We start from the raw sequence: 19,091 nt of genomic DNA on the forward strand, positions 1-19,091 counted from the left end.
ACGACTTTTGACAACTACATCACAAGTGTCCACCGTTTCTCAAAGCAAAATCAAGCGCCACAATCAACCAAGGGAAACCGAAGCGCTCATTTATTGACCCCGCACTCGGGTTTCCCAGTTCTAACAATGCCATTTGCACATCAAAGTAAGAATGCCGCTCAAGATGAATTTGAGTAGAGGTACCAGTGACATGGTCACCATTATCGACATCATTGATAAAGGCAATGGACCGCCGTGCAGCTTCTGTCCTTCCATTCCTCCCCCTTATCTCAGAATCTCTTAGTATACAGCATGGCGCCCTCCCTTGAACACTACGAAGACGCTACCTCCGGTATTCCCGTGAAGGTACTTGGTACACAAATTGATGGTACCAACGGCGCTGCAACATTACAGCTGGAGGAGGCAGACAAGCATGACCAAGTCCTGCGAGTATTCCGCTGCTTGATTGCGGATTTATGCGAGCAATTCAAGGGTGGCCACCCTGGTGGTAAGCCATTGGTCGAACATGCCTAGAATTTATTTGCAAGACTGACGTAATTAAATAGGTGCCATGGGTATGGCAGCCATTGGTGTCTCGCTCTGGAAATATGCCATGAAATACTCACCAAGCAACCCCAAGTATTTCAACAGAGACCGCTTCGTCTTATCAAACGGCCACACATGTCTTTTCCAATACACATTCATGCACTTGGTCGGATACAAGAACATGACTATTGACCAACTCAAATCATATCACTCAGAACGCACAGATTCGATCTGTCCTGGACACCCAGAAATTGAGCATGAGGGTATTGAAGTCACAACTGGTCCCCTCGGACAAGGTGTTGCAAATGCTGTTGGTTTGGCCATGGCAACAAAGCATCTCGCTGCCACATACAACAAGCCCAACTACGAGGTTGTCAATAACATGACATACTGCATGATCGGAGATGCCTGTCTGCAAGAAGGTGTTGCTCTGGAAGCTGTTTCCCTTGCTGGTCATTGGAAGCTGAACAATCTTGCTCTCGTTTACGACAACAACCAGATCACTTGTGACGGTTCGGTCGATATCACATGCAACGACGACGTGAACGAGAAGATGAAGGCTTGCGGCTGGAATGTCATTGATGTCATGGACGGCACCACCAACATCACCGGTGTCGTCCAGGCACTTGTAGCTGCCCGCGCAAGTGACAAGCCCACCTTCATCAACATCCGCACAATCATCGGTATCGGTAGTGCATCAGCTGGTGATGCAAAAGCTCATGGTGCTGCTTTCGGTGCCGAGGATGTTGCCAACATCAAGCGTACCTTCGGCATGAACCCCGAGGAGCACTTTGTCGTCCCTGACACAGTCTACGACTTCTTCCGCGAGGCAAAATCCCGAGGCGAGGACTATGAGAAGGAGTGGAGCAATCTCTTGGATGGCTACAGTAAGGAGTACCCTGAGCTCGCTGAGGAGTTTAAGCTGCGTGTTGCAGGAAAGATGCCCAAGGACTGGACCAAGATCATCCCTGAAAAGGGCAGCTTCCCCACTTCACCCACACCATCCAGAAAGTCTGCAGGTCTGGTATGCAACCCTCTTGCACAAAACCTGTCAAACTTCATGGTCGGCACAGCAGACTTGACTCCTTCGGTCAACATGACCTGGAAGGACAAGGTTGATTTCCAGAACCCCGAGCTCAAGACCGCATGTGGTATCAACGGCAATTACTCTGGTCGCTACATCCACTGGGGTATCCGAGAGCACGCCATGGCCTCCATCTCCAATGGTCTTGCCGCCTTCAACAAAGGCACCATCTTCCCCATCACCTCATCCTTCTTCATGTTCTACATCTACGCCGCCCCCGGTATCCGCATGGGCGCCCTCCAAGGCCTCCAACAAATCCACATCGCCACCCACGACTCCATCGGCACCGGCGAGGATGGCCCTACCCATCAACCCATCGCCCTCGCCTCCCTCTACCGCAGCATGCCCAATCTCCTCTACATCCGCCCCTGCGACTCGGAAGAAACCGCCGGTGCCTTCATCGCCGCCATCAAAGCCGACACCACACCTTCAATCATCTCTCTGTCCCGCCAAAACCTTCCTCAATACCCCGAACACAGCAGTCGCGAAGGTGTTCAAAAGGGCGCTTACGTGCTCATGGAGCAAGAAGACGCCGACGTCACTCTAATCGGTGTGGGCGCTGAGATGTTCTGCGCGGTCGAGACGAAGAAGTTGTTGGAGTCTGACCACGGCATCAAAGCCCGCGTCGTCTCTTTCCCCTGCCAACGTCTGTTCGAACAGCAGAGTAAGGAGTACAAGCAATCTGTTCTCAAATACCGCAGTAATGCCCCCAGAGTTGTCATTGAAGCTTACGCTATCAATGGATGGGAGAGATATGCAGATGCTGGATATTCGATGGCTACATTTGGTAAGTCATTGCCTGGTAAGAAGGCTTATGAGCATTTTGGATTCGATGCAAAGGCTATTGCACCGAAGGTCAAGGCGTTGGTTGAGGAGGTCAAGAAGGAAGGTGTGAATTCGTTGAGAGGTGATTTCAGAGATTTGAACGGTACGATGGGATATGGATTCGAGCACTAGAATGACTGCTCTCTCTCTCTCTCTCTCTCTCTGATGTTTGATGTAATTGTATATAATGACTTTCGCTACATGATCGATGATGTGATCGTTTTCCAACTCACGCCATTTTATCACGATAGTATTATCGCTCCGAACAACAATTACTAGATCCGGCAAGCCTTGGGGAGCATTATGATAGCTCATCCAAGCTCAGGCCGTCGAGTCATAAGTGATAGTCAAGTTGTTGGTCTTGACATGTCTCGAGTACGGTGTACCATAGCTCACTTCCTTGAACTTTCGGTCCATGATACCGAACGAATAACTGCTGTTAGGCACACTCGAATAGTATGCTTCACCAAACTGTCTCTCGTCCAGATTCATAGGTCCGCTGACCAAACTATAAGTCGAGACATCGGGTCTTCCTGAAGAGGAGATTTTGAGTCCATAATCCACATAAGCATTGAAGATTGAGAAATTGGCTGACGCGTAAGTTGTGTTGGCGATGATTGGATAGGTGTAGCTTAAGGTATTGGAAAAGTCTGGTGCACTATTCACGACTGCAGCTGAGGTACCAGCGGTCTTCTGGATGTTTGACGATGCGAGCCCACCCTGTCCGAGAAAGCCAGTATTGCTGTAGTCGAGACTTTGAGTCCAACTGCCGAAGCTGGATTTGGCGGAGTAGGTTCGCTTGGCTGTAACGCTGTAAGACAATGTTGAGTTGGTTGAGTTGATGCCATTGTTCGTAGTGCCGATATTGGAGGTAGTTTGGACGACTGGTGAGGTAGAAATAGTAGGAGCAGCATGTGTGCCGTTGTAGCTTTCATCGCCGTAGAAAAGGAAGATCTTGCCCGAGACCAGCCAGTAGCTGTTGATGCTGGCTTCCGACAGTGTTGCCGGGCCATTGCCTTCGTTGTCATCCATACCGACGACTCTGATGCTGAAAGCGTGCGGCTTTCCATCCAGAAGATAGGGCAAGAAGGGTGTAATATCAATCTCATACTCTCGCAAGTCGTAAGCGTCAATGCCTACTACCGGACGCCAAAAGCCAGGAGCAATACCACCAGTGAAGATGATGGGAAATGGCCATGCCACACCTGCCATCATATCATCAATGAACAACTGGACTTCGCGGAAAGGACCATAGCCAAGTAGAGTACCAACAGTGGACTCGAAAGTGTGAATGTCGGATTGGAGGGCATTGGTGTACCAGAATTCTTCGTTGCTTTGGCCTGTAGCAGCGATAGATACCGTAGCATGGCTGATGTTCCGAGGAAACGTCTGCTGTACCGTTGCGCTGTCACCTGGTAGAGTGAAGATACTGCGTTGTCCGGACGCTCCCAGCTGAGGAGTAATTGGCAAGATGAGATCCGCATGGGCCGGCTTGGCTGAGTTGTAAGAGAATGTAGCCGTCAGTGTAGTGTTAAATGCTCCAGTGTAGGTGGAGTCATACACGTTGTCCAATTCAAATATGAGTTTCTGAGGAGATTTCCAGAGACTCAAGTACATGCTAAGATCTTTTTCATATCTGAAGATGATGCCTGACGCAGTAGGCTCAGCAGTGCTAGTACGCCAGACTTCAATATCACCGAGGTACATTTCTGCAAGGCGATCGAATTGCCGACCAGCACTAGTGACTGTCCATTCAATGACTACATTGTTGAAGTCACAGTCTGGTGGCGTGTACTGTCCAACATAGGGAACTCCATAGCTGCTAGCGAAGGTGTGTACCATCAATGTCTGCTGGACGTTACATTGCGGCGATTTGGGAATTGATACCTGTTAGTAGGAATACAGTTAGCATGAACGTTTCTAGAATCTTTCGGTCTCGATCCTTGTACTCGAACATACCGGCTTGTAGAGCTGGATGATTGGCAACGGAGAGGCCGGTGCTGCAGCAGATTGAAACAGGGATGCTGCTTCGAGTGGTTTCTTCGGAGGTTGGCGATGCGCAGACACAGCGTGCAGGGCCGAGGCCAGCAAGACGAAACGTTGAAGATGCATTGCTCACCGACTCAAACGAAAGATGAGGACAAGCGACCGGAAAAATAGGAGGGCAGGAAAGCTTGATATACAAGACGATAAGATGTTTATGGTGATCAAGACTATATGAGCTCGCTACTGCAAGATAGAAGTGCTGTCAATCAGGACGGAAGAGGAAGGCGTTATCAGGCATTGAGAGAATTCGCGCCGCATCTACTCCGTACTGGGTAGCACAGCACAGCACATCACACGATACAAGATTTTGCTTTGCGGTGACGCAAACCGACGCAGCAGATATCAGTCACGACTGCGATCAAGAGGACTCATGATGAGAGTGAAGGAAGGAAGGGACCGGGCGGTTGAGGTGACTCGGGCGACGCGCTTGACGCGTTTCCAATCAACCTCGGCAATTGCATGCTGTAAAGTTAGATGCGTGATGGAAACTGCGTTGCGGCCGAAAGACAGTCGAGACGGCCCGCAAGCGACGGATATCTTCCTTCCATTTCCCCACGTGCCTTACAGCTTGCATCCGCTATTCTCTTTGCAGAAGGTAAACCTTGAACCAAAAGCGAATCAGACTTCGCCTATGCTCGAATTCAGAGAAGCAAGCCCTCGTTACACTTGGAGATCTGCAATGTACAGAAATTGGAATATGCAGGAGACGATGATTACGGGGGCGACCGATGAAACACAGCATGCCTTCGCTGCTCAACTCAAGCACCCCGAGTCGTCTATAAAGAAGGCTTGATTTCCTTGGCTTTTGGAAATATACAACAGCACATCATCTTTCTCGCAATGTCGTCTTCTCTTCTCGCTTTCAGCACCCTGCTCGGCTTGGCCGCTGCCGTCGCAAAGTCATGCCCTGCATCGTCACCCATTAGTTGCCAGACTACTGGCACCATCCAAAACACCTGTTGTACTGAGGTCCAAGGTCAAGTTCTCCAGGTTCAATTCTGGGACTCCAGTCCTGCAACCGGTCCTGCTAATTCATGGACTATCCATGGCCTCTGGTAGGTGTCAAAAGACCTTTCAACACGGAACGGCTATACTGACTACCGCACAAGGCCCGACAACTGCGACGGCACCTACGAAGCCACTTGTGATAGCTCGAGAGCATACACTGATATTGGCTGCATTCTTGAAGACAAGGGTCATGGCGATATTTTGACTTACATGGAGACCTACTGGAAGGACTACCAAGGTGATGACGAGTCTTTCTGGTAAGTGATCGTTGCCTCCTGATATCCACCTCATCGATTAACATTCATCCAGGGAGCACGAATGGAGCAAGCATGGTACCTGTTACTCCACTCTGAACCCCAGCTGCTACACCAACTACTCCAAGGAAGATGAGCTTGTCGATTTCCTCAACACCACTATTACTCTTTTCAAGAGCCTCCCGACTTACCAGTGGTTGGCTAATGCCGGTATCACCCCAAGCTCCAGCAAGACCTACACCAACGCCCAGATCACCACCGCTCTCAAGAACAAGTTTGGCGCAACTCCTATTCTCTCTTGCACCAGCGGTAAGCTCAATCAGATTGAGTACGCCTACAACGTTCGTGGCAGTGTCGCCAACGGCAAGTTCATTGCTGTCGAGCCTACTGGCACTTCTGGCAACTGCCCTAAGACTGGTATCCAGTACGTGCCTAAGGATCTCAGCACTACGCCCAAGGCCAATGAGGGTAGCTGCTCTTAGGGTGACCCCGAGTCTCATAGTCTAGGGTGTTGAAGCTGTGGAAACGCACAATGTTGTTCGGTTCAACTCAGACGATCACGGAACTGAGTTCTCGACACACTCTCAGTGGACACGACTTGAGACTGCAGATTATCTTGTTACTCTACAATAACGATAGACTTTGACACGACGGACCGAGGAGCACCACTTTTGCTGTCTATGTTGGGTCTAACTCGTCCCTGAGTCTTCGCCAATGGTTTTCGCAATATCAAAAGTATGATTCAAACAATTTACTTCGACGCTTCAATGATCTTTTGAGCCATCTCCGGCAGTGTGTCTGCCATGACATCCATGTCAACATCAAACAATTCCTTGCAATCCTCCTTCTCATATACTGAACAATAGGCACCCTTGAACCTATAATCATCATTAGTATCTCATCATCACAAAGCAATCATTTGGACCATCCGAAACTCACCCAACAATCTTCGCAGCACTGACATCCCAATAATGCGCTGCAGCGAACCACTTTTCCTCCTCCCCAAAACTCTCATACAAAGGCTTATACGCAGCAAGCGCCGGCTTCGCAACCCCCAACCCATCACAAGACCTGAAATTCTCAATCGGGAAATCCACTCCGCCTCTTGTGAAATACCCATGCACTCTTTCCACATCACCCGTGGTCAAACACCATACCGTAAACCCTGCCTCTCTCAACGCAGCAAATGTCTCCTTGACACCTTCTCTCAATTCCAAATCCGAATAACTTCTCACCATCTCATCTCTTTCTGCGTCTGTTGCGAAGGCGCGAGGGTTGTCGATTCCAGACATCCAGAGTATACGGTAGAACATTGTGCTGAAAACTTGTTTGTAAGGTTTATAGCGGGAGGAAATAGAGAGGTAAGTAAATTCTCGCTCGGAGGATTCCATCCAGGCGAATCCGAAGAGTTTTGGGGTGATGTTGTGGGCGAGGAGGCGGGGGCCGAGGACTTTTTGGATGGAGGTGAAGAAGGCGGAGTAGGAGACGCAGGTGCCTACTACGTCGAATACTACGTGTTTGGGCATTGTGGTGATGTTTGGGTTGGGGAGTAAGATGTTGTGAAGTGGTGTTGTAGAAGGGGGGAAAGTGATGAAGGATGAAGGATGATTGGATTGTTGTGCTGATATCAAGTACCTATCCGGCTTCGTTACTACCTTGATGGTCATACTGCCGGCCCAGCTCTCGGGCATGGGACTTCGGCCACCGGCAGTATTTTCGCCTATCCTTGCCCGCCCGAATCGATTGCGTGCTACATCCTCTTGATAAGCACTTAGGGCTCAGGTCTTGTTGAAGCTTGATCACGAGCTTATCATTACCACAATCTGCTTCGCCTTCCTGATACGAACATGACGAGTTGACGATCCGGATGGAAGACGTTCTCCCCGAGTACTGAACTTCGACACGCGTATGCTGTGGAAATGCACAAGTGTCGCTAATTCAGAGTAGACCTCCACTGAGAGTGTAAATCTCCGCGCTTGTCTGTGGAGGGCTGTATTGATCTCAAAAGCATTGTGCGTTCCTGCGACCCGGATGACCTTCGTTGTGATAGCGAGAGCTGGCTAAAAGTGACAAGATTCAGCACCTATGATGGTGCACTCAACTTTGTCCTGAATGGATTTGTACAGTGATCTACTCATCTATCCCTTGTTCCATCTGTAAACTTCAAAGCCCCTTATACTCCACGTCTGATTTTGATCTGGCAATATACAATAAGTTTACTCCCAAAGGAAGTTGTACTTGTGCCATCCCACCTTTGGCGGTTCAGGGGCCTCGGGGTTTGCATTTGCAATATCAATGAAGTGACGGATGGGCAAAGCTTCCAGCGGGATGATGCTCGTCTTTTTGACAAACTTGTAGCCGAAGTACAGGATCAAGAACAGTGGAATGTTGAAGTAACTCGAAATGAAGGTCTCGGTGTCCCAGTGTCCATGCAAGAAGCTGACATATCCGCCCGTGAGTAATAGTATGCCGAAGGAGAACAAAGACACCCATGCGAGATATGGTTGTAAGGGAGCAGCCCATGGTAATTCACTGCGCGAGATATTCTGCTTCTTCATGCTGTAGTAGAAGCGTAGGTATACTCCGCAGATGACCATCCAGTCGACCATGGCGGCAACAGAGACCAAATCTTGCAGCCAGGTGAAGGCGACATTGGCTCCATTGGACAGCGACAAGAATGCAAGGCACAAGAAGATACTGAACAAGCTGACCGAGACCCAGGGAATGCCAAAGCGGTTGGTCTTGGTGAAAATCTTTGGTGCACGTCCTTCCTTGGCCATACCGTACAGAATGCGAGATCCGGCGAGCATACTAGCATTTCCGGAACTCCAGGCGCTGGTTAGGATGACGGCGTTGATGATGGACGGAACCACTTTGATGCCCGCTCTTGAGGCAGCGATGACGAAAGGTGATTGGGAGGCGGTGCCAGTGGACTTCAATAGATGAGGGTCGTTTGAGGGTACCACAAGACCGACCATGAATATGGTGAGAACGTAGAACAGCAGAACACGGACGAAGATTCTTTTTGCTGCCATCGGTATGTTCCTGCGAGGGTTCTGAGTCTCAGATGCAGCGATCGAGATGTTTTGAATGCCAGAGTATGAGTAGACAGCGTTGCTGAAAGTTGTCCAAAATCCAAGGAATTGGCCCAAAGAGCCTGAGTAGCCCAAATATTGAACGAAGGGCCCTGGAGATACCCAATACTGGAAGCCAATGCTTGTATGATCAGGTCCGCCGCCGCAGGTAATGACTAAAGCCATAATGTTGATGCCAATGATGAGCATAATTTTCAATGTTGCGAAGGTGAATTCGAGTTCACCATAGATCCTGACGAAGGCAATGTTGGATCCAATGAGGCACACTCCAAGAACAACAATCCAGACAGCATTACTGACGTTGGATGTCCAGAACTCGAACAAGACGGCGGCAGCGCAGAGCTCAGCAGGTACACTGACAAGATTGGCGTATACTTGGTTCCAACCATTTGCGAACGAGAGGGCTGGGTCGACGAAGTATTCGGCGTGGCGAGTGATACCACCACTAAGTGGGACTAAAGTGCTGCGAAATATTAGACAAGTTGGCGAGCAATGATGATCATGCTTCCTACCTCAGCTCCGAGATGGACATGACAACGCCTGAGCACAGGAAGCCGACGAAGGTATAACCCAGGAAGGCACCCAACGGGCCAGCTCGAGAGATGGCTTTCCCTGAAGACAAGAATAGACCTGTACCAATTGTGCCGGCCAATGCAATCATTTGAATGGTCCTCTGGTTCAGACCACGTTTGAGCTCCTTCTTCTCCTCGAACTCGAGTGGGCCGTCTTGATCATACTCAGGAAGAATCGTGCCACTCTCGACGTCCGAGGCAACATACCCCTCCTGAGCGTGCGAAATCTTTTTCTCCTCCATATTTCCCATCGCAATGGTTTCTGGCGCGTGTATAGACATTGTTGAGCCAAAAAAGCGTCAAACAAAAAGGATAACGTAAAAAAGCTGCGGACTTGCCTTCTGCTTTTATGTACCACCATCCTTGATATCCTCTATCGCAATACACCAACATGCCTATCTCTTCTACATCACCATTCGGTGCGATGCTATTGGCTCAGCCATCATTACACTGAGTAAACCTCTTATCCGCCCCCATGATCCGGGAAGATTGCCGCCCTAGCCCTGGTTCGTTGCATCAGATTGACGCGGCCAGGCCTCGAGTGTGATATGCTTCGACCATTCCAAGATCGATTCAAGTCGACAGGATAGGCAAACAGCATGATAAGGGTCGCCTATGTACACTACTGGCGTTTAGCATTCGCAACTCAGGTCCGTGTTGGGGGTTGGACATCAAGGCAATTTAGAACTCGTTCAGATTCGAGAAGAACAGCGGTATGACTGCTCTCACGTCTGCATCTCCACTCATTGACTTTGCTATTCCCTCAGAACGAGGAGTTGTTCTGGTGCTCCCCACACGTTCGCGTCCGGATGCCAGATTGCGAGCCCTAGGTGGGATGTGTGCGGGGCTTCATACGTGCGTAGACGCTATCAGTGAATCTCCTTGTCGATTGCGCTATATTTCTGCATGATTTCGTGTCTTGAGTGTTATCTCGAGAGAGTTTGTGAGACGAAGTGAGGCACAGTCCAAATGGAAGGCGCGAAATTGACGTGATCGGCAATGGCGCGGCGCCGCCTGGGCAAGAGCTTGGCCTATCTTTCCATGCAGGTCCCAACAGGCTGCGAAATTGCTGCCTTACGATCATACGAGGTGGATAGAATACCTCGATGTTCATGAAGGTGCTTAAATAAGGTATTTTCCATCGAGCGAGTGGTTTCGGAAAGAACAACAAACACATCTTTAACGCCAAAAATGCAACTTCCCGAAGGTTTGCCGACGGTCGGTGGAGGCAGTGAGAGTTTTTGGCGCACCAACCTTCACGAACTCGACGACTATCGGTCGACTGAATTCCCTGAGGAGTCCGACATTGTCATAATTGGAGCTGGATACGCTGGTGTTGCGACTGCATATCATCTGTTGGAAGCCGGTAGCAAAGCATCATCCATCACACTTCTTGAAGCCCGAGGCGCTTGCAGCGGAGCAACAGGCCGTAATGGAGGTCATTTGCGCCCCGATTTATACGGCCATATTCCAACGTACATCGACCGCCATGGTTTGAAAGCTGGTGCTGAGATTGCTGAATTTGAGGCCGCTCATATCAAAGCAATCAAGGACGTTGTCGCCAAGGAGAACATCGACTGCGACTACGTTATAACAAGGACGACTGATGTTTGGTGTAATCAAGATGCCGCCGACAAGGTGAAGGCGACATATGACAAGATGGTCGCATACGGTCTGCGGCACATGGACGATGTGCATTTCGTCATGGGAAAGGATGCCGAAGGTGTTAGTGGCATCAAGAACGCAAAAGCATGCGCGACATACACAGCAGGCACCATCTGGCCATACAAGTTCATCATGACCCTGCTTGGAATCCTCAAAGACCGGGGCGTCAACATTCAAACACACACTCCGGTCAACAGCATTTCTGCCTCATCTGAAGGAGAATGGACCGTGTCCACATCTCGTGGAGACATCAAGACCTCCAAAGTCGTCCATGCGACCAATGCATACACCAAGGCTTTGCTACCGGAATATGAGAAGAATATCGTACCCTGCAAAGGGATTTGTTGTCATATCGCTGTACCGAAGAAGGACATTGCTCCATTCGTAGGCAACTCATACATCATCCGAGAGCAAGGCGATCCCAGTGTTCTCTCTTACTTGATTCCAAGATCTGATGGTGGCATCATTGTCGGCGGCTCGCAAGCGATCTTCAAGCCTCACCTGGAGCAATGGTACAATAACAGCGACGACGCTGAGCTAATTGAGGCATCCAAGGACTACTACACCAACTACATGCAGAATAACTTCCGTGGCTGGGAGAACACGAAGGCAGAAGTGCAGAAGATTTGGACCGGTGTGATGGGATACTCATATGACAGCAACCCCCATATTGGTGAGGTTCCCGGCAAATCGGGTCAGTACATCCTGTCTGCGTTCAATGGTCATGGTATGCCTGTTATTTGGCTGGCTGCGAAAGGCGTCGCTGAGATGTTGCACTCTGGCAAGAGCTTCGAAGACACTGAAGTCCCAAAAGCTTTCAAGACGACGCAGGAGAGAATTGATAGAGCAAAGGCTGGACCTGAGGGTGGTGACATTCTTGCTTAAGAGCAATTCTCAATGAACAATTCGGCCAAGCTCAAAATCATCATGCATATGACAGGCACAAGTATGGTCCTTCTGGAAATTGGAAACGGGAAGCCTGTTGATAGAAACAATCCACTTTGCTACCAGAACTGTGTCATTGTACGTTTTCTTTGATATCTTACTCGTCCTTCCAAACATCTGGTTAGCGTAAGCGCCTCATAGCATGATATGGAGGATATAACACGACTTCTGGCCCATCGGGAAAGAACATCCGCCTACAGCAGCATCTCCGATATCGGCACTTTTCCTTATCTGACTCACGAAACATCACACCTCTCAATCCATCAACTAGATATATAAGTCATGAACACCATCCACTAATTTTAGCTCCAATTGATCAGGTCGATTTCGTCTTCTGTTGGTTGTAAATCATGTCTTCCTCTTATGTTATCCTCGGCGCAGGCGTCATCGGTCTAACAACCGCTCTCGAGCTCCGCGAACGCTATCCCCAAGCCAACATCATCATCGTCGCCAAATTCCTCCCCGGCGACCGTGACGCCTCATACACATCTCCCTGGGCTGGAGCGAATTGGCTCTCCGTAGCCACCGACAACGGCAGACAGGAAGAATGGGACAGAATAACATATCAAAAATTCAAAGAACTCGCTATCAGGACGGCAGAAGTGGGTGTTTATGCTATGCCCATTACTGCTGTTTATGATAGTGAGATTGAAGATGCTGGTGTGTTGAGTACAGGGACTGGGAAGATCTGGTATGATGGGTTGGTGGGTGGGATTGCCATGTTGGGGGAGGAGAGGTTACCTGAAGGGGCGAAGTTTGGGTATGAGTTGAGTACTTTTGTGGTGGATACGCAGGTCTATCTTCCTTGGTAAGCTTATACGAAGTGCACACTTTGATCTCTCAAAATGCCCAAGATGGGCACAGTTTCTCATGATTATTTCAAGGTTGCAAGGAGAAGCTCGCCGTCAAGGTATCGAGATTCGAAGAGGCATGTTTGAATCTCTTGATGAGCTATTCACTGCTTTCCCGGATGCCAATGCGTATTTCAATTGTACTGGGTTGGGATCCTACTCTTTGAAAGGCGTTGAAGATAAGAGCATCTATCCGACAAGAGTATGTATCACGAAACCAAGTAGGTGCAAAGCTCATGGATATACAGGGTCAAATCATGCTTGTCGAAAGCCCAAAGACTACAATGACTCGCATGTACTTCCGCTCGCCGCAAAGAGTCAACAAAGACACTACATACGTCTTCCCTCGAGGCCCTCACAACGGTGTTGTGCTCGGAGGTATTCGCCTTGACAACGACTGGAGTGGAGAAGTCGATCTCGAGCTCGCTGAAGATATCAAGCAGCGATGCTGCGCTCTTGCTCCGGAGTTGGGAAAGCCGGAAGACTTGAAAGTGATATATCACGGCGTTGGTTTGAGACGTGAGTTCAGATATCTTGGGAAAGTGTAACTTATACTGATCTATGTGTTGTAGCGAGCAGAAAGGGCGGTGCTAGACTGGAGAGGGAGAGGTTCGCTGAGCATCTGGTCATCCATAATTATGGCGCCGGTGGTGCTGGGTATCAGGCTTCATGGTATGTTGCGACGGGCGAGCTAATGCGAACAATACTGATCATTCTCACAGGGGCATGGCGAGGGGGGCCGTTGATTTACTACAGAAAGACTCTCGTCTGTAGGCAAGTCGTTTGGCTTGATGGTCATGATGAAATGACCTGTGTGCTGCAGCAAGCATGTATTTTCGATGAGAACATCTTCTCAGCATATCTGTAGAGGTATATAGTCCAAACCAGGACCGAGCTGTCGGCGTGCTGAATCGTCAGCATTTTCAGGCGTCAAAATGCAAGATGATGCCTCACGTAAGAACGTTGTCCAAAGAGAGCACATTTATTTCCCAACGACCACATTAATCGCCCTTGTACTCCGTCTTCGAGAACGAGGCGATGTTAGCAGCCATGCCCTTTCGGGGCTCGATCTTTTGTTCTTCCGCATCGAATACGACATCGTCCCTCTCCCACATTGCAAGCAAAGCAGCACCCATAGGACCGAACAGCAGAGACCAACCCAGCAGTCGAAGGAAAAGTTGAGGCGAAACGACCCCCGAATCAGGGTACTTTACTTTGATATCTGCAAAGTACGCCCACGCCAGGTAGGTACAGAACATGAGTATCATGTCCCATTGCAAGAACCAGTGAGCGCCTTCTCCAACTGTTCTCGCCTGGGCCCCTGAGAGAGGTGATACTGGGACAAAGAGATTCCAGGGATGAAACTCAGTCGCAAGGTTTCCTGCGAAGAAGCTAGGGAAGAAAAGACTCATCATTGATATTGCGATGGTACCGACATGAGGAACAGCAGCACAGCAAAGGCCGAAAGTGTACACTCGGCGGAAAGCTCTACGCTGCACCTGGGGGTCCTTTTCTGCAAGTTCATCTTCGTAAGATGAAAGCCAAACCGAGATGAAGCCTGTCCAGACGCGCTGACCCAGGCGAAACAGCAGTGGGAAGAATTGCCATAGGCGGATGAGATCAACTTTCTGTTCCAGAGAGATAACAGTTGGTTCATGAAGCGACATCAGGACTGTTGGAACAATGATACCACCAATTGTGGCAGGAATGATGGCATCTACATCAGTCCTGTAGTGCACGAAGACAGAGCTCGTCCATTTGTCTCCGAGAGGTGCAAAAAGGAGAAAGATTGGGCCAATGATTCCGATACCTAGGCCTTGGAATAACAAGCCATAAGCTGTAGTGAAAGAGATCACTCTCCAATTTCCCTTGTTTGAGTGGCGCTGTCCTTCAAGTGCTGTCAGAATCCATGCGGCAATACCTTGACCAGCAAAGTAGAAGCACATTAACGAAGAGCCCGGTTGAGTGCCGTTGACCATTGGCCAGAATATTGTGAGCAAGCTTCGTATGAATTCGTCGAGCCCGCGCCATCGCGTAAATTCTGTGGCGTACGTCTCGCCGGTTCCTGGTAGACGGTTTTGTGATGACCACTCTCTCATCATCCCAAACGTACCGTTCTGGCCTGCGAACCTCCAAAGTGCGACATAGCCAAACACAGCGAAGGCTAAGAATATCGTGTTTCGCACTTCGGTATGCATGTTGTTGGATGATTGGATCAGAACAGTAGATGGAAGTTGATGTTCTTGGAAAAATAACTGTTCGTAGATGTCATAGCGGCATCATGGAAGTTATGACCAAAACTTCGCAGTTTCGAGAATATGTCAGCACAGCTTTTCTGGGCCTTTGTTGCCATCCAATGCTTTTTCAATGACCGTTCGAAAACAGTCCGCTTGTAAATTTGGCGAGCCGTTCAATGGGTTTTTGTTGCTTGTGAAATTCTGGTTAATGAAACACTCGTGTCGCAGGCGTACCGTGCATTGCAGTGACATGCTCTCCCGCAAGATTCTGCCTTCCCGTGTGCCAAATTTTGTCACGTCGACTCTCTCGCCGCGGCGACGCGCAGTAATGCACTGATTAGAATTTGGGATAGATTTGAGTAAGAAAAAGTTGTCCACGAAGAGTGACCCCTGGACTCTCTAGAGCTCTCCTTATACCTAGCTCTATTCTTGAGTATCATTGTGCATCTCTACAGCTCTCCGCGTGACAAAGTTTGGGACACGAGGATATGTTGAGATTCCTCTACCAGCACGTTCATGTTTTGGAGCCGCTTCGACGTTCGTTTGCATCCCTTATGCCCTCCCATAAGCAGGCCGTGGTGAAGCTGTGATGGTGGTTTTTCGTGGATGTGTTGACATGAGCAGTTGTCAAGACTCAAAATCACTTGCTAAACATTTCACTCACCATCTCAGAGACATCACAGTCAGCATCAGGGCCGAGGTTCTAGAGCTATTCGGTATCTCATACTGCCGGCCAAGCTCAATGCTTGGTGTGCAGATCAACGAGGTGGGGGAGGGGTCGGAGGGGTTTCTTGGAAGCATTCACGTGGACTCGACTCCCGAGCTACCTTGCATGAATCCTACGGCAAGGTGCATTGCATCTCATGTAGATTGCGCTTGGTCTTGCGACTTCTCATGGAGGAAGACTTGACCTATACAGGCAATGTTGTTGCAATGAATTGAAGGCGTAACGGCTTGTTTATGATAACTATCCAGCGATTAGGGCTCAATACACTAGACAAGACACATCCTTGATAACGATGAAGCAAAGAGAGGTATTCTGGACCATTGCGACCGACGAGGATTACCACGCCTGCCCTTGGCTCAGCAGAGTAGCTACCTTGTGCGCCCCAGTGGCGCTTTGGAGCGTGATAGAGATAGGCCATAGTGGTTTGTCCATGCAATATTATCACCGGCGCTGTCATTTCTCAATTACAGCGGGAAAAGGCCGCCTGGAAACGGCAAACCACCCGAAGATTTGAAGCTGAGCTTATCGCACACATCAACAAATACAATGACAATTGTACGGTCATGGTCGTGCGACCATGCTATACTCGCTAATCAGATATGCTTACCTAGAAGAAGTGAGGGGCCTTCGAAGGATGTCCTGCCGAACGCCATGATTCAGGCAGGTCGCACTAAAGAGCAATCTTCATCTGAGTTTGGAATACGAAGTACGACCACCATTACTCGATACTCTCACGGGCGATGAGATGGAACGAAGGTAAACAACAGCGACAGAACTCGGCTTTGATGCTTCGCTTCGGTCTCCGCCCGTCTTGATGAGACTGTCATGAACAGAAGTTGTTGCCCCAGAGGTCAGAGGTATCAGAGAGATCCGTGATCAAATACCCCAACACACCCACATTCGCCGAGTCAACGCCCTGGGGCGTGGTGCGTTTCGTCTTACGCTTGGCAGTCATTTCATTGCAATCAAGACCTGTGGAGCTCTCTTCTATCCCAACAGAATCCTGCAGTAAATTCCTGCAATGCCTGCGAAATACAAACATCGGGAAAAGTAAAAGTATGGGCGGAACAGGGTGTTGAAGATGCCGGTGATGGTCGCATCCAGAACAGCTTTCGAACGTCAGCATGGTGAAAATTCGAACATGAAGTCATTGGCGTTCCTTCTCTCGAACTCCCACCCGTTTCCGAGCGCCTGGAGGCTAGGCGAACGCACGCTATGCAAACCTTCGTGGCCTAGGGCTCGTTCTGTGTCAAAGCGTCTGCTCACATGTATATGTGCTGAGTAGACCCCGATAACCGTCTGGTCTCTTTTTTTCACGCTCACTCTTTGCACCAAATATTCATCATGGGTTTCCTCACCAATCCTCCAGACCGTAATCTCGACCAAGCTGGCCTTGCCGCTGGTCATGGTCAACCCGCACCCTCAACAAAGAACCAACTCACCGATGCGAGAAAGGTTTCCAACGAAGAGAGCGGCACCGATGTCGACGAGTCCGATGCGATCCTATTAGCCATGGGCTACAAGCCTGAGATGGCACGTAACCGATCGACTCTCCAAGTGGCCTTCATGTCATTCGTCCTCGCCTCTATTCCTTACGGTCTCGCAACAACCTTCTACTACCCTCTTGTCGGCGGCGGTCCTGCCAACATCATCTGGGGTTGGATCATGGTCTCCCTTATCATTGTCTGTGTCGCTGCCAGTCTGGGTGAGATCACCTCAGTCTACCCGACTGCTGGTGGTGTATACTACCAGACTTTCATGTTGGCACCCGCAAAGTACAAGAGAATTTTGTCATGGATTTGCGGATGGGCATATGTCGTTGGAAACATCACTATTACCCTCGCTGTCAACTTCGGTTCAGCACTGTTCATCATCTCCTGCGTCAACGTTTTCGAGAAGTCGCCTGGTGTTGGCATCTGGGAAGCCAGCGCGTGGGAGACCTGGTTGGTCTTCGTCGCTATCACCCTCTTCTGTAACGCCGTTTCTTCTCTCGGAAACAGATGGCTGGCTTTGGTTGACGTGCGTAAATTGTCATTTCTGACTGAGATCACGAGACTGACTTTTTTGCATAGACTTTCGCCATTTTCTGGACTCTCGCAGGTGTCGTTGCCATTCTTATCGTCACCCTGGTCATGGCCAAGGGCGGTAGACGCTCTGGCGAGTTTGTCTTCACTCATTTCGAGCCCCAGTCAGGATGGACTCCTGGATGGTCGTTCTGTGTCGGTCTCCTGCAAGCAGCTTATGCCACCTCGTCGACTGGTATGATCATTTCCATGTGTGAAGAGGTTCAAGAGCCTTCAACTCAGGTCCCCAAGGCCATGGTCGCAACCATCCTTATCAACCTTGGCGCTGGTTTGATGTTCTTGCTCCCTCTTCTCTTTGTCATCCCTGACCTTGCAACTCTCGCTGCCCTCGCATCCGGACAGCCCGTCCCTACCATCATCGCCACTGCTGTCGGTTCGCCCGGTGGTGCTATCGGCCTGTTGATCCCTCTGATGGTTCTCGGTCTTATCTGCGGTATTGGTTGCACCACCGCCGCATCTCGTTGCGTCTGGGCTTTCTCTCGTGACGGTGCCATTCCTGGAAGCAAGTGGTGGAAGCAAGTCAACAACACCACTGCTCTCGAGGGTGTGCCACTCAACGCCATGATGCTCAGCATGGTTGTGCAAATCCTGCTCGCTGTCATCTACTTCGGATCCGTCGCTGCCTACAATGCCTTCTCCGGTGTTGGTGTCATCTGTCTGACTGTCTCGTACGCCATTCCCATTGCCACCAACCTCTTCACTGGTCGCAAGCACGTCAAGGGAGCCGACTTCTCGCTCGGACCTCTTGGTCTTTTCTGCAACATTGTCGCTCTTGCCTGGAGTTGTCTTGCTGTGCCATTGTTCTGCATGCCCACCACCATTCCCGTCACTGCAACCCTCATGAACTACGCATCAGTAGTCTTTGCTGCCTTCATCATCATTGCAGGTGTGTGGTACGTTGTTTGGGGCCAGAAGAACTACCAAGGACCTCCAACACACGAGGACACCATCCTCGAGGCAAGAGGCAGTATTTCGGAGGCAAGGAGGCATTCAAAGGTCGCTTAGATGGGTGCACATTTTTCTGGAGTGAAAGTGTTTTTGATGATTATGGATTAATGCTGGAAGCTTTAATACCCGACGCAACTAACCAGCAGGCCACACGCGACCGTCTTTTACCCAACCTTGCGACGATCATCGAGAGCGACGACAACCATGAGCTACATATAACGCCCG

At 49.8% G+C, this 19,091-nt stretch overlaps 9 protein-coding genes across 9 annotated transcripts; 5 read left to right on the top strand and 4 right to left on the bottom strand.

Moving 5' to 3' along the window:
• Positions 1-104: 104 nt before the first annotated feature.
• Positions 105-2,642, top strand: M438DRAFT_313535 (transketolase). Its single transcript, XM_029902563.1, has 2 exons — positions 105-487; positions 546-2,642. Exons 1-2 carry the CDS (start codon positions 292-294, stop codon positions 2,564-2,566), a joined length of 2,217 nt encoding a protein of 738 aa, XP_029763021.1. The 5' UTR covers positions 105-291; the 3' UTR covers positions 2,567-2,642.
• On the bottom strand, positions 2,554-4,835 carry M438DRAFT_291524 (peptide-N4-(N-acetyl-beta-D-glucosaminyl) asparaginase amidase N). Its single transcript, XM_029901749.1, has 2 exons — positions 4,394-4,835; positions 2,554-4,321 (listed from the first exon to the last, which is right to left on the bottom strand). Exons 1-2 carry the CDS (start codon positions 4,544-4,546, stop codon positions 2,756-2,758), a joined length of 1,719 nt encoding a protein of 572 aa, XP_029763022.1. The 5' UTR covers positions 4,547-4,835; the 3' UTR covers positions 2,554-2,755.
• A 485-nt stretch (positions 4,836-5,320) lies between these two features.
• M438DRAFT_332669 (ribonuclease T2) lies at positions 5,321-6,224 on the top strand (the record flags this gene model as incomplete). Its single annotated transcript, XM_029903535.1, has 3 exons — positions 5,321-5,535; positions 5,590-5,745; positions 5,798-6,224. 3 exons carry the CDS (start codon positions 5,321-5,323, stop codon positions 6,222-6,224), a joined length of 798 nt encoding a protein of 265 aa, XP_029763023.1.
• Positions 6,225-6,493: 269 nt separating this feature from the next.
• Positions 6,494-7,268, bottom strand: M438DRAFT_395152 (2-haloalkanoic acid dehalogenase; the record flags this gene model as incomplete). Its single annotated transcript, XM_029909196.1, has 2 exons — positions 6,494-6,620; positions 6,682-7,268. The coding sequence occupies 2 exons, from the start codon at positions 7,266-7,268 to the stop codon at positions 6,494-6,496; spliced, it is 714 nt and encodes a 237-aa protein (XP_029763024.1).
• Positions 7,269-7,691: 423 nt separating this feature from the next.
• Positions 7,692-9,999, bottom strand: M438DRAFT_313549 (amino acid permease-like protein). The gene is made up of 2 exons (XM_029902564.1): positions 9,350-9,999; positions 7,692-9,300 (listed from the first exon to the last, which is right to left on the bottom strand). The coding sequence occupies exons 1-2, from the start codon at positions 9,688-9,690 to the stop codon at positions 7,959-7,961; spliced, it is 1,683 nt and encodes a 560-aa protein (XP_029763025.1). The 5' UTR covers positions 9,691-9,999; the 3' UTR covers positions 7,692-7,958.
• Positions 10,000-10,359: 360 nt separating this feature from the next.
• M438DRAFT_343273 (FAD dependent oxidoreductase superfamily) lies at positions 10,360-12,294 on the top strand. Its single transcript, XM_029904942.1, has one exon. The coding sequence runs from the start codon at positions 10,601-10,603 to the stop codon at positions 11,957-11,959; it is 1,359 nt and encodes a 452-aa protein (XP_029763026.1). The 5' UTR covers positions 10,360-10,600; the 3' UTR covers positions 11,960-12,294.
• A 75-nt stretch (positions 12,295-12,369) lies between these two features.
• M438DRAFT_352931 (putative D-amino acid oxidase) lies at positions 12,370-13,644 on the top strand (the record flags this gene model as incomplete). Its single annotated transcript, XM_029906827.1, has 5 exons — positions 12,370-12,827; positions 12,904-13,072; positions 13,119-13,389; positions 13,443-13,542; positions 13,593-13,644. The coding sequence occupies 5 exons, from the start codon at positions 12,370-12,372 to the stop codon at positions 13,642-13,644; spliced, it is 1,050 nt and encodes a 349-aa protein (XP_029763027.1).
• Positions 13,645-13,871: 227 nt separating this feature from the next.
• Positions 13,872-15,068, bottom strand: M438DRAFT_395156 (uncharacterized protein; the record flags this gene model as incomplete). Its single annotated transcript, XM_029909197.1, has 1 exon — positions 13,872-15,068. The coding sequence occupies one exon, from the start codon at positions 15,066-15,068 to the stop codon at positions 13,872-13,874; it is 1,197 nt and encodes a 398-aa protein (XP_029763028.1).
• A 2,110-nt stretch (positions 15,069-17,178) lies between these two features.
• On the top strand, positions 17,179-18,923 carry M438DRAFT_267802 (amino acid permease; the record flags this gene model as incomplete). The annotated part of the gene is made up of 2 exons (XM_029900211.1): positions 17,179-17,853; positions 17,907-18,923. 2 exons carry the CDS (start codon positions 17,179-17,181, stop codon positions 18,921-18,923), a joined length of 1,692 nt encoding a protein of 563 aa, XP_029763029.1.
• Positions 18,924-19,091: the final 168 nt, after the last annotated feature.

Source organism: Aureobasidium pullulans (genome assembly GCF_000721785.1).
Source record: "Aureobasidium pullulans EXF-150 unplaced genomic scaffold scaffold_4, whole genome shotgun sequence".
Taxonomy (NCBI): Eukaryota; Fungi; Ascomycota; class Dothideomycetes; order Dothideales; family Saccotheciaceae; genus Aureobasidium; species Aureobasidium pullulans.